The following is a 14,306-nucleotide window of genomic DNA, read 5'->3' as shown; positions in this document are numbered from 1 at the left end:
TTGAAAAAATCTTTTTGTGTTCGATAGTCCAGTAATCGTGAAATGCTGTAGGCTATATTTAAGTACATACATAATACACCAACAAGAAAAAATATTACAAAAATCCAAAAAACAACTTCATAATAAAAAGCACTAAAAATATTTGGAGTTTCTCACGATATTAAACAATTTGGAACAACGCTAAGTTTGTTTCATCTTTATCCTTGTTTCGCTAACAGCCTTTCAAACTAATTTCCTCATTATAGTTATTAGTTCTTATGAAAACTTTTCAAATTATTTCGATGGGGACGGTCCGAAAGCTTTTTTAGCGAGATTCTTGCTAAATGTTATTAGAACATACATTTACTTATTTAATATTGGAAATAGGTGTTGAGCCCCCCATTAACCATGCAATGTTCGGAACGGAAACGGAATGTAAAGGCAAACTGATTAGTCGCGTGTTTCGAAGTTCAAGTTATGAAAATAAATGGTGTAATGTTACATTTCATTGCCTTTACTTATTCTCAAAAAACCGTGTACGTATTCAATAAGCCTAACGAGGAGTTTGCTTTAAAGATAACAATGAATATATACAAATTGGATTGTGAACATTGGAAAATTGGAAATTCAGAGTATTGCCTTAAACTACAGTAACTATATCGACGCATGCAGTAAATACAATTAAAATTAAGTAACTTATACCTCGCACATAGGGGTGAACAGGAGGGACGTAGTAAAACTCTATTTACCTCCATCCGCCCAATTTTAGATACATTATATACAGTGTAGCGGACTTTAACACCGTACTTCCTCTATGATCATAACGAGGTTATGAAAATTATTAATTCCCCAAATGGGAATCGAACTCTAACCAATAAAAAAATACAATAGATTGTTTCTTTCCGCAGATGTTTCATTAAACAGAGGGATATTTATGAGAAAATGAACGCTCCGCACTGGTAAGACACATTACGGTCTTGAGTTTCGCTACTCAACACAATGTAGAATCGAGTGCCTCGACTCGAGATAAACGTGAAAAAACGTAATATAACAAAAAAATATTTAAAAACCCAATTAAAAAGTAACGATCGATTACGTCGCGAGGCTGCGACCCGGTTCTTTACGTGATAAATGTATTAATTTTTCAATAAGATTTCATATTTTCAATTTTCATGCACCCTATTGCATTCGCCATTTTGATTGCTCTCTCGTACATTTTTTTCGGTATAATTAATTTTTTGTTGAAATGCTTTCAATTGTTACATCTTTTTTGTTTTCGTAAAAAGACTGTAATGGTGTAGATGATCTTTTGTTTAAAACGGCGTATTCATATTCTTTATGGTCATGGTTTTACTACTACTACTACTACTGCTTGAATATCAGTATTTTTTTTTCAGTCTTAACGAATTTTAACAAAACGCATTTTTAATACTACATACTAAATGATACGGTATATTATTATTAATTTTGGTGAAGAATACAGAATGGAAACTGGTAGCCTTATCATGGGAACTCCGTAAGTATTCCATTAGTTAAAAAAAATAAGTACATACGTCCTGAAGTAAAATAAAATATATAATATTTATATAGACGGAAAAAATGTAATGACGTGTTAAATAATTTAGTACGATCAATCACAGCAACATTTAATCGGTTCATCTGAGGGGTTGCAGCATCCGACGCGCGGTCGCGCCTGGTGTAATCATTTCATGTAATATGCTTATTCATTTTTGGGGTTCAGTTTTTAAAATTGACTGTTTCATAGTATTTTTTTTGTGTTTTTCTTTCGGTAGTTCCTATTATAAGTTGTCTGTCGGAGAACGGCAGGGTCTTATGTAGGAATTACATAATGTAGCAACGACCTATTATTTCTAAAATCTTGTTGGCGTAAAGAGCAATACTATTTCTACTAGTCGCGTTTGAGATGTATTTTACTGGCTTATAGGTTGTATAAAGTAACTCACTTGTACACTTTGAACAATAAAACCAAAATATTGAATATATTTCAGTTTACCTAATAAGAATCAAATTAAAATCTATGATCAGACATGCCATACCATACTACCACCACAGTTTCTATTAGTGCCCTAAAACTTGCCGAATTCCATAACGTACTATCAAATCTGAACTCTAAAAACTATACTCAATTCTCTAAAATGTAAAAGGCAACAATGTAGGGGCGTATACGCGGTATACGCGGTATACGCGGAATTACTGACATATGTACGTTAGCTTCAGGATCACTGGAGCGATGGAGCAGATACAATGTAAACATCCGCATGAATGCACTAATAGCGCATTACCAACGATTTATGTCATACTAGTTGTTGAACCTGGCGTGTGTTGTGGCCTAGATTGTATAGAAAATACTTATGTATTATAGAACATATACACTCCAAGCCTTATATAAGAATCTTATTCTTTTATAATAACTATCATATGCAAAAAAATATGGATGGAGGATTCTTTCACATTTTTACCAATTTAGGTAATTCGTTACTAGAAAACTATTCCTATTTCACTTGCCCAAACGCTCTAACAATATAAAGTACAGATTATATGGAGTCATGGCAGTTACTCTGCCGACCACGCTAAAGGCCCCGCTGAAACGTCACGCTTTTTCCAACTAAACAGAATAGTACAAAGGGCACATAGAGTTAAAACACTCCATGCTTACTTTTAAGATCGGATTTGACACATTGCGTGTTGAGTGACAGAACTTAGCTCAATAAAATTTACAAGTCGATGTAACGAAATCAATTATTACTAATACGGTTAGGAATATTCGATGATAAAAGATCAGTTTCCAAAAAAATATTTCTTCGTTCATAATCTTAAACATAAACGTAAAATTTCACAGCATCCATATACATAGGAATGGCGATATCCAAATCTTCTGTAGGCCTCTGTAGACTTACATTAAAAAAATTGGACATACTTCTTCTCGTATAGCAGGGTAGGCATAGGGAACCTAGTGTTAATTCTGTGTCACGTACTCTAAGACTGACACGTACACTGTTAAAGTATGGACGTGTTGGTTGGTGGAACTCAACCATGCGCTTGCTTCCCAACTATAAATAATTCTAGCTTTTTGATGTTGTTGATTTTATCGTTACATATTTCCTTTTTTTTTACATATAATTTAATTTAATAAAAGCTGTAAAATAATATTTTAGATGATTGTATATGTAAACATTTTTTATGAAACACAACAACACACAACACAAATTAATAATATTATTGTGATTTTTTAGTCATTAACTTGAGATTTTCTCTATTTTTGGCTAATATGAAGCTAAAGCAATTTGAACATAATAAATTATTGATACCATTACCCTACCTAATTTACGCTACAAAAAAACTAATTAGTCGATAGGTACTTTAAAAAAAAGTAAGACAAAATCGTCGCAAGTCTAAGCAAAATAATGTAAGAACCATTACATGGAGCTTCGCTAATGTTTGTTTTGGTTGACACACGTGTCAGTGAGGATTGTATTTAATTTAGTGTTGTTTATTGTTTTAAGTGGAAAAGTTTAAGTTTTTAGAGGTTCCATATTAACAAGGTGTTTGGTTTTAGTAAGTGTTTGTGTTGTTATTTGCTAGATTGGTGTTATTATATATATTTGAAATTGTAGGTTAGGATTTAAAATGGATCCAGACCCCCCGCCTGATCCCCCTGATCCTGGTGGTATAGAATCTCAGGTAAGTAGAAAAAGGCAAAGTGTAGATTCTCATCCTGATGTTGATATGGTTAAAAAAACCATAATCGATCCATCCACTGCAACTCCTTCAATCCAAAATATTTACACTCACCCCTCCCTTTCCGAAAATGCTAAGTCATACCTTGAATCCGATAAAGGCCCTTTCATTGTGTATGTGGCGAGGGAAATTCCTGACCCGGCAGCTGGTACATCTATTAGAGCTATCAGGTTTGGCCAGTTTCTACACAAGAATAAAATTAACGACATCATTGATGGTGGTATTAAAAACATTGGTCGCAATAAGATTAGCGTTGAGTTCTCAAATGCTACTGCAGCGAATTTATTTTTGACTAACCCATTATTGAGTCTATGTAAATATGTTGCTGTTATTCCAACCTTTAACATCACTAGAATGGGTATAGTAAGAGATGTTCCCGTTGACTTCTCATTAGATGAACTTGTCGAGTCCTTGGTATTTCCCTCTGGGTGTGGTCAGGTATTGAAAGCCAGGAGATTAAATAGGAAGAATGTAAGTGAGGGGGTAACTACATGGATTCCGACACAGTCGGTTGTAGTTACGTTCCGTGGACAGATGTTGCCTGATAGGGTCTTTTCCTATCACTCTTCCCTCCCTGTAGAACCCTACAAGTTTCCTACCATTCAATGTTTAAATTGTTGTCGGTTTGGCCATGTTAAAGCACAGTGTAGGTCTAAGCCTAGATGTTACAGGTGTTCCCAGTCGCATACTGGTGATACATGTGACATAACCAAGGAGGAGTCTAACTGTATGTATTGTGGTAGCAAGCATTTTGCCAATGACAAAGATTGCCCCGAGTTTTTAAGACAACAGTCAATCAAACTTTTAATGTCACAGGAGTGCATATCCTACATGGAGGCGTCATCACGTTTCCCTTCTTCCCAACGCTCTTATGCTGATATGGCAAAAGAAGTGTTCTCCCATCCTATCCCCTCATACCAACCAATTCCCAAGAATAAATCCCTGTTACCACATTCCAGTGTTCCAGTCGGTCCTAACAAATCTTATCGTAAGACTGTGTTCCAATTTCCCCGTCCCCGCGCTCCTTTAGCAAAGGGATATGATAGGCCAGCTCACCAGGCAATAACTGGTAATTGTCCCTCTTCCCTCCCTAATGGTTGTGCTCTTAATCAGAGTGTTGATAATTCAGCAATGACAAGAAAGGACCTGTTAGTCGTTCTAACAGAGACCCTTGTGAGCATAATCTCTTCCTCTGATGAATTTCCTTTACCGTCCCACGTTGCCCAGAACCTTACTAAAATCTATAATAAAATCATTAATAATGGATCCATTGAAATTCCTCCAGTGGAATAGTAACAGTATTCGGCCTAAAAAGCATGAATTACTGAATATTATTTCACTGTATCAGCCTGTCATTGTTGCCCTCTCGGAGACATGGTTGTTGCCTGATTCCCATTTTAGGGTGCCAGGTTTCTCTTGTTTGCGGGAGGACAGGAGTGACGGGTATGGAGGTAGTGCTATTCTTATCCGGCACTCCTCTTCCTATTCCCGTATTCCTCTTCCACCTCACAATCAGCAGATTAATGCTGTTGCTGTGAGGGTTTTTAATATCTCCTTTCTTTCCGCTTATATCCCTCATCCTTCCTCTTCCCTTTTCCTTGAGCTGAAGTCTATTATCTCTGCGCTTCCTAGCCCTGTGCTGGTCCTGGGTGATTTTAACACTCACCACACTATGTGGGGGTGTTATTACTGTGATAGATTTTCTCCTTCGTTGGTAGACATAATTGACGATGTGGATCTCTGCATTCTCAATGATGGCTCACCGACTCGTAGGGTTAATCCTAATCAGAATCCTAGGACTGCTATTGACCTCTCCTTATCCTCTCCTTCCCTGGCTTCCCAACTATCATGGTCTGTACTTCCTTCCACCCATGGTAGTGATCACTTCCCAATTCTGTTATCCCTCAATAATTCACACTCTCCTACTGTTAATCCCTATTCGACCCTTAAATATAATTTAAAAAAAGCTAACTGGTCTGAGTATGCTGACTCTGTGGATTATATGTTGGGCAATCTTCCTGAGTCTGATAATTATGAGAATATCGTTCTTTGCTATGATAGGTTTATTTCTGTCATTTTATCTGCGGCTGACTCACATATTCCTAAAAAGCGCTTCATTCAGAATTGGATGCAGTCCAATCCCTGGTGGGATCAGGAATGCTCTGATTCTGTCGATCGGCGAACGTCTGCCGAGGTGACATACGCGGCCTGTATGTCAATGGAGAATTTTATTGAGTACCTACGCAGTGATGCGAAGTTTAGAAAATGCATTTGTAAAAAGAAAAAGCTTGGCTGGGTCAATTTCTGTGAATCCCTAAGTCCCCGCTCCTCTTCCTCTCTAGTGTGGACAAACGTTAGGAGATTTCGCAGATCGCTTAACAATGTCAACTCTCCAAACTCCAATAATCCTTCCAGTTGGCTTAATGATTTTGCTGACAAATTGGCCCCTCCTTCTGTGCCATCCTATGACCTTTCTGTATCCTCGCCGGTTGAATCTTCAGAGGAAATGGATTGTCCTTTCTCCTTTGAAGAGCTCAATAACGTCTTAACGGATTTAAAGGACACTAGTCCAGGAGAGGATGGTGTCTCTTATTCTTTTGTTACTAGATTAAGTGAACAAGCTAAGCGCCATTTTTTAAATCTGGTAAATATTATATTTCAATCAGGCAACATTCCCAACTCATGGAAATCCCAAATTATTATTCCTTTGCTTAAACCAGGAAAGTGTTCTTCCGATCCTAATTCCTATAGACCCATTGCTCTATCATCTACTTTATCAAAAATTGTTGAACGGCTTTTGAAAAACCGTTTGGAATGGTTAGTGGAAAGCAGGAATATACTAGCACCCTCTCAATTTGGTTTCAGAAAGGGGTTAGGTACCATAGATAGTCTCAGTGTTTTAACTACAGACATTCGACGGGCTTATGCCAAAGGAGAGTATCTAGTTGGTGTTTTTCTGGATGTTTCATCTGCATATGATGGTGTTCTTCTTCCGGTACTCAGGCAGAAACTTCGACAGCTGAGTATTCCGCCGAGGATGTCTCATTACATATGCAATTTGCTGACCGGTAGAACGGTATCTGTTAAGCACCCGCTTCTTACTGTACCTTCCAGACTCGTCTGGAAAGGTCTTCCTCAAGGTTCAGCTCTGAGTCCTCTGTTGTATAATTTATACACACATGACCTCGAACTGTCTGTCAATAGTTTTTGCAACATACTTCAGTACGCTGATGATATCGTTCTCTACTACAGCTCAAAATCTGTGGAGGACATAACTTTTCGTTTGAATACTGCTTTGCACTATCTTAACCAATGGCTTTCCGATCATGGCCTGGCATTATCAGTGCCTAAATGTCAAGCGATGATATTTACAAAAAAGAGACTAATTCCAAATTTTAACATTTTATATGATAATATTCCCATTAATTTTTCGGATAATGTAAAGTTTTTAGGTTTAATACTCGATAAACGATTGAACGGAGTTGCACATGCTGAGTATCTCAGCAAAAAATGTGAAAAAGGCATAAATGCTTTAAGAGCTGTGTCTGGTGTGTGGTGGGGTGCACACCCTTATACTCTTAAATTATTATACTATGCAATAATTCGTAGTCATATTGACTATGGTTTATTTGTTTTAGACCCCTTTAATAAAGCAGCGTCAGAAAAGCTCAATCGAATTCAATATAAATGTCTTCGAATCATTCTAGGTGCAATGAGGTCTACTCCCACTAACGCACTCCAAGTAGAGTGTGTTGATCCTCCTCTTCCTATCCGTCGTCAATATCTCTCCGATCGATTTGTGGGCAAAATGTTACAGCTTTCTTCCCATCCTTTAAGGTCTAAGCTATCCGAGTTAGCCGACCTTATCCCTCATGACAAACCCCTACCATATGTACTTAATAGTTTCCTTAAATTTACCAATCTTCCTCATCCTCTGTCCTGTTCTCCATCTAACCCATTGTTTTGTACACCATACAAGGCTTTGGTTTATGCTCCTCGTATCATCACAGATCTTGGCTTGATCAAAGAAGATCCTGGCACCAACACAAAGTTTCAAGATATAATTCAACTCAATTGGTGTAATCATCTTCTCATCTACACTGATGCGTCAAAGCTCTCTAAAGAAGGCTGTGTTGGTGCAGCATGCTGGATCCCAAAATTCAAAATTATTTTGCAATTTAAATGTCCTCCCGAATCCTCTGTGTTTACAGGTGAGGCTGTTGCTTTATTAGAAGCAATCCTGTTTGCACATTCCCATGACTTTAGACAGACGGTTATTTTTACTGACTCGCTAAGCTGCTTAATGGCGTTAAGGGGTAACCCATTTCATAGTAAATTAAGATCTTCAATTGTTTTAAGGATTCGTAAAAAATTGTACTCATGTTATCTAAAGGGTTTGGATATTACTTTAGTTTGGATTCCAGGGCATTCTGGAATTAGTGGGAATGAATCGGCAGACTCCTGCGCTAAGTTAGCTACACAGTGTGGCACTTTAGATCATTTCTCTAATTCGGCCCAAGATTTATTGTCCCTTGCATCCACTCATCTCGACGAATCCTGGAGTAAATTCTGGGAAAGATCAAAGTCTCTAAAAGGTAAGTACTACGCTTCTATTCAACCTTCTATCCCAAAGCGACCTTGGTTTTTTTCTCAAAAATTTACTGAACGGAGAATTATATCGACAATTTGTCGCTTGCGTTTTGGGCATGCATGTACGCCTGTTCATCTGGCTAAGATCAGGGTCAGGGATCACTCTCTGTGTGAATGTGGCCTCGACGACGGTTCTCCTTCTCACATCCTTTTCTCTTGTCCTAAATTGACCCGTCCCTTATATGACATCCTTCCTTATAAAGTTCCCCGCCCCCTTAATGTTCAGTGTTTGTTAATGTTTGTGTTTAGTCCGTTATGTAAATTTTTATGTAAATATATTAAGAATAACAAAATTAAACTGTAAACTAACATTTTTGTAAAATAATAGTATAGATTTTAGTTTAGATTTAGATTACTAACCCTCTTGTTTATATATTGTATATATATATATATTTTTTGTATTGTTATAGGTGAAGGCAGTATTTTAACTGGACCACTCTTAAAAACATGCATTTTTCTGTTGTGTAATATTATTTCTCTTTTTTTACCGTACAACCTCTTTCGTGAGTTCTCCATTCAACGTGACACTGGCGAAGTGATTTTGTGCTCAACTGGCACGCTCGGAACGCCATATTAGAAAGAACAGAACAGAACCATTACATGGACGGAAATTTGTAGTCGAACATATCAAAGTAAAAGAAAATTTCATCAGCGTGAGTCTTTTGACTACGGAATATGAACATGTTAAGATTTTTCTTTATATTTTTATATATTTTAATAAGGATATAAATAAAATTTCAATTTTGACGCTGTCTGAATGTGCTCGCGATGGTGGTGGGTTCAATTCCAACTCCGGGGAGTGATTTTGTTCAAGCTACGTTCATTTATTGTGTATGTATTACAGGTATAAGTAGAAAGTGTGTTAAATTAAAATAATAATAATTATAGAATTGAAATTATTTTTTGAAAAATAATTGTATTTCAAATTGTAGCTAATGCCACATACCTACATACATCTGTGTAAAATTTATTTATCTGCTTAACATAAATAATATAAAGTTTTTTTTATCATATTTAGGAAAATCTTTTTTACCTTGCTTCACCCTGTACTCCGCATATAGGAATGCAGAGGGAACCTAGTGTTAACATACTATTTTACGCTCAACTCCAGACATTACGTGTTGCCAGGTAGAACGGCCACGCCTTGTCTTTAGCAGAGCGAGAAAATGAAAATAATGTATTTTCTGAAATCTGAATCGAAATCACAACTGTGACATTAATATAGTCAGAGGCTGTCGCTGCGTCACGACGGCCTCAAGCTACGTCACTTAATATGTTTTTATAATATTAGTGTAGTTGAAAAGTATTTATTTGCTAAAGAAACTAACAAAATATCCATTCTAACGTAACTGTAATAAAGTTTTCATGTACAACGTTAGTTCTTTCAACAGCCTTTGAAATATTTTTGGAAGGTCTGATAATGTGTATTCAACATGGGCGTAGGAATAGGTGGAGCTATTTCACCTGACCAAATATTAACTAATTCCTCTGATTTCAATACTCATCAATAATTCAGTGTTAAAACCAATTGAAGTGGTATGTGATGAATTATCAAATACATATGTTTATCCTAATCTGTATATATAATAATTAAATTAAATAATTTCTATCCAAATAAAAACGATATACAAGGAGAATCTATGTTTATAATATCACGCGTATTTTTACAAATATAGAGATAAGTCGCAGGACTCCACGCATTGTCTCACCACACCCAAAAAGGCAATTTTATATATAGATTTTAATCAAATATCATTATTATTATATCAAACCTACCAGACCCTCTAGTGCTAACTATCGCCTTTACAGTCAGTTGTAAAGATAAAAAAAGATATTTAGATTCAAGTGTGTTAAATATTAAACATCTTTAATTATGCAAGGAGTTGCACTACAATGAATATTCACGGTAACTTATCACTGACTGAGGTGGTGTTTAAAATTAAAGGAGCGAATAGTAGATTTGATTTCTAAAAGTGCTGATATTTGCATAGGTATGCAAATTCTTGTGTTTTAAGAGGAAAGTTCATATGTATAATAAATTAACATTATCTTAGTGTAGTCCGATCGAAGTCGCGAGTGGAAATGTAAATATTTATAATAAAGGTGGATTTTATAGTTTTACGTGAAACGTACTCATATCATAAAAAGTTTACGTAATTTGATTATACAAAAGTACCTTGAAATGTGATCAAAATCCATCTTTGTACTACGGCACGAAACTGAGTTTTATTATAATCTTATGATGAGTTTTATATTATAAGCTTAACGTTGTATCCCGCAAATAACCGGATAGGATATGGAACTTAGTGTTAAGACACTCTGTTCCGCATTTTCCACACAATTTCAGAGGCACTGCGTATTAAATTAATAACAATACGCAATTAATCCTGTTACCTAAGCAAAAAATGAAAACTCATCGTGCCAACCGAACCCAGAACCGTCACTTTACAGTCAAACGGCCTCAACAAAAGGTATTAATACTTTAATTATACTGAGAAAGCTTTAAAATTGTATTTACAACCACAGTATATCCTAAGGCTGCAGGGCAGACAGGTTGTACCTGAAACAAATTAAATTGGTCGAGTTGAAAAATTATATTGAAAATATTATTTTAATAGAAATTCTTAGGAAAATGCACTAGTTTTCTATTTACCAACGGTCTCGCCCGCGCGGTCACATTAACTAAGTTACATCGAAATGACGTAACATAACATGTAGCCTCTACTATTACTCACATTATAAATAGATTATATAATACAAAAAATACTTTTTCATTTCCAACAAGTAGTTCCTGGGATTATCGATTATCTTGAATTCAAAGGAAATCAGAGAATGTTTGAAAATGTGTTTAGACACTTCTTTCTGCCTACACTGTTGTAAAGATGTGATAGTAAATTTTACAAGTAGAATCTGTGACTCCGTGGCGCAACGGTAGCGCGTCTGACTCCAGATCAGAAGGTTGCGTGTTCAAATCACGTCGGGGTCAATGTTATTTGTTTTTGCTATATTTTTGATGTAAATTTAAATAACTAAAAATATATTGTTTTTTGTTCATTTAAATTAACGAAAATTAGTTATTTTATATTTCCACGCATTCGCTGTCGGACATAGGAGCTGTTAAAAGTAGTAATCTATCCAATCTATTGGATCGATTTTCTTGTAAAATCTTGTTTTGATCGGACACTAATTCAAATACTTTGTTTTCATTTATTCATTTCGTACTTTACCAGACCGAAAAAACAAAATGATTAACTATTCCTCTTCATTATATGTCATTAATAATATTCTTTAAATATTTTATTAAAAGAAATAACGCTACTTGACACAAGATGCGTTTAGAATTTGGTAGAAAGTGAGGAACGATTTTTTTTTTCTTGGAATCACAGCGTCTGACTACAAACGATAAGTTCGATTAACATTCGAGAGGATAAAATATTTTCATTTCCTCGCTCTGGTAACAAGACAAAGCGTGGTGTTGAGTTCCGCCACTATACACGCAATATCTGGAAAATTTGGCGAAAACTACATTCCCGTTCCCCGTGGAATGGAATGTCTAACCCTAGGTATTCTCTATCTACCCACATCACATACGAGATACAGTGTAAATAAAAAAAACTATTTTCTGTACCACTTGTACTATTTGTTTTTAATATCAAGTCTACTCTTATCCACATTAAATTAAATAATTAAATAATAAAACACAAATTAAATAATAGCCACATAATGAAACAATACAGAGTAAGCTCAAAGCAAATATTTGTATTATAGCAAAAACAATCCCAGTATTATAAAACGAAAAGGCAAAAATCTAAATACCTTTTATAATAATAAAAAAACAATATTTTATTGTTTATATACCTTTTGTACGGCACACAATTCATCAAGGTAATGGGCTAATGAGCAATTCATGACCAAGCTTTGTCTATGGACGGACCAGCTTTAACTGCATTACTGGGGTTATTTATAGCTACTTACCAATAATTAGTTATAGACAATAAGGAGAGAAAGAATAAGTATTTTTTTAATCTTCATGTATCTCTTCTTAGCCAATCTATCCGCCCTCGTGGCGCAGCGGTCTGACTGTAAATGTACGGTTGTGGGTTCGATTTCACTCTCGGTATTAGATTATTTTTTATTAATAGTTATATTTTATTTGTTACTAGAGACTCAAACGCGGCTTCGCTCGCTTAAACTTATTTTTATACTATACCCAAAGGACAATAAGACTGCTGGCATGCACTGTAAGCTCCCCCAAACGCGTAGGTAGTGCAATACACAACAAAGTGGGACGTCCCGAACTAGCGCGAGCTCTCACGCGTCATATACTCGTACATAGTTGCCGTGGATGCGTATTTTTCTACTAAAACACTCTTCGGTTCGACCGTGGTTTATATAAAGTTGGTACAAAGCGATATTTGTTTTTAGTTCCGTATTTTTGTCAACATGTGTAGCTGTTTTGAATACAATCGTGGCGCAGGGGAAAATTATGATTTTTTAAGCAATGAGAAGTTCAATTCCTTTTTTTCGACTTGGCTATACTGCTGTTGATCTGGGATGGTCATTACGGCGTCACCGGGCGTGGAGACGCAAGATTAACTCGCCCCTGAACAAAAGTTCAATAACCACTCACTCGAATATTTATATCACTTTTTCCAGGCAAAAATGACGTATTTACAGGTATTAAAATATTGCAAAAAACGTAAAGTTTGTATAGTCTTTTTTAAATACAATTACGTCATTAATGTCAGTTTTAAGTTGAGTTTTAGACAGTTTTATGTCCGGTTTCCAAAAAGATTTCTTCGTTCTTGTAACTAGAAAAAGCGAGGTAATTCGGAAATTAGGAACGTGAGTGTCTTGACACTAGGTTTTCTCTGCATACCCATGCGGTATACAGCATGAAACTAAAAAGATAGAAAATTGTTAAGTCTTGTTTAAAATTTCAAGGCTTTAGTTTAGTTCTAAAAGCTTAGTGTCACAGATTCTGCTATGCTACTAGAAATAATGAAAAGAAACTTTAGATTGAAAGCTTCACTGCAGCTCCCATCTATCTTGTGCGAGAACACTAACTAATGTATGTACATGTTGTTAAAACTGTAAGACGCTCTACGGTTTATTTATAAGAATCATCTTGTTTACTTGATATCTCTTTCGTTATAAAGAAACGTAAGGTTTTTGTGAACCATGATATACTACTAGTTGCCTTCCGCATGTTATGACTTTTGAAATACTACATTCATTTACCGAACGTCATTATTGGGACTTCCATCCGGTAGCTCCTCGCTTTGGTAACGAGTCGTGGAGTTCGAAGGAAAGTGGGGAACGGAAATGTCCTAATGGGATCGGAGTGTCTTAACACAAACTTCCCAGGTTCCCTCAGGCTTCCCTGCTATGGACGTGATACAGCCTGAAGCAAAAAATGTCTGTTTGTTTCCCTTTTACTCAAAAACCTGCTACTAAACGAATTAAGTTGAAATTTTACAATAAAACAGCAATATAAATAACACTAAGCTACAATTATGTCAACTTTTTGAATATTTTTTTTCTATAATATAACAATAGGTAAGGTTCAAGGAGTAGGTTACTATAAATATACAAGTGTTTATTATAAGGAATATCTAAATTGTGTAGCGGAGGAGATTTCCGATTTGTTTATCAGCTCGTTTCCTTTTAGTATTTTCGATATTGAACAATAGCGCGTATTGTTCATTGTGATTGATATTTAATGACTGTAGGTAAGCTTTTTGTTTTCAATATTTGCACGTAACATAAAACTGTAACTGAGCTTTTTATTGGAGGTTTTGGGAATAAAGCACAGCAAAGCGTGTGAATATTAACGCGACGGTTGTGGATTTGATTTCTACTAAGCGAAAGACATAGCGCGGCGTTAAGTTCCACTACTCAACACGTAATATCTCGAA

At 35.7% G+C, this 14,306-nt stretch overlaps 2 protein-coding genes, 1 long non-coding RNA gene and 1 other non-coding gene across 4 annotated transcripts in view; 2 read left to right on the top strand and 2 right to left on the bottom strand.

Annotated features, from left to right (window-relative positions):
• Nucleotides 1-14,306, bottom strand: part of LOC146533217 (uncharacterized) — a 316,872-nt gene that overhangs the window by 35,610 nt on the left and 266,956 nt on the right. The gene's annotated exons all lie outside the window — the stretch shown is intronic.
• kek5 (leucine-rich repeat, immunoglobulin-like domain-containing kekkon 5 protein) overlaps nucleotides 1-14,306 on the bottom strand; it is a 178,851-nt gene that overhangs the window by 14,882 nt on the left and 149,663 nt on the right. The window lies entirely within an intron of this gene.
• Nucleotides 3,725-6,223, top strand: LOC146533230 (uncharacterized). Its single transcript, XM_085196572.1, has one exon. It carries the CDS (start codon nucleotides 3,727-3,729, stop codon nucleotides 5,029-5,031), a length of 1,305 nt encoding a protein of 434 aa, XP_085052698.1. The 5' UTR covers nucleotides 3,725-3,726; the 3' UTR covers nucleotides 5,032-6,223.
• On the top strand, nucleotides 11,303-11,374 carry TRNAW-CCA (transfer RNA tryptophan (anticodon CCA)). The gene has a single exon. It is a non-coding gene; the product is annotated as a tRNA-Trp (tRNA).

This window comes from Heliconius melpomene, chromosome 13 (genome assembly GCF_056956725.1).
Source record: "Heliconius melpomene rosina isolate 202511_hmr_F chromosome 13, ASM5695672v1, whole genome shotgun sequence".
In the NCBI taxonomy this organism is placed as follows: domain Eukaryota; kingdom Metazoa; phylum Arthropoda; class Insecta; order Lepidoptera; family Nymphalidae; genus Heliconius; species Heliconius melpomene.
The sequence above is the reverse complement of the archived record's forward strand: the minus strand, read 5'-3'. Positions and strand labels throughout refer to the sequence as shown.

What these genes read in the sequence shown, in the direction of transcription:
- LOC146533230 (XM_085196572.1), top strand. Translation starts at nt 3,727, where the DNA reads ATGGTTAAAAAAACCATAATCGATCCATCCACTGCAACTCCTTCAATC.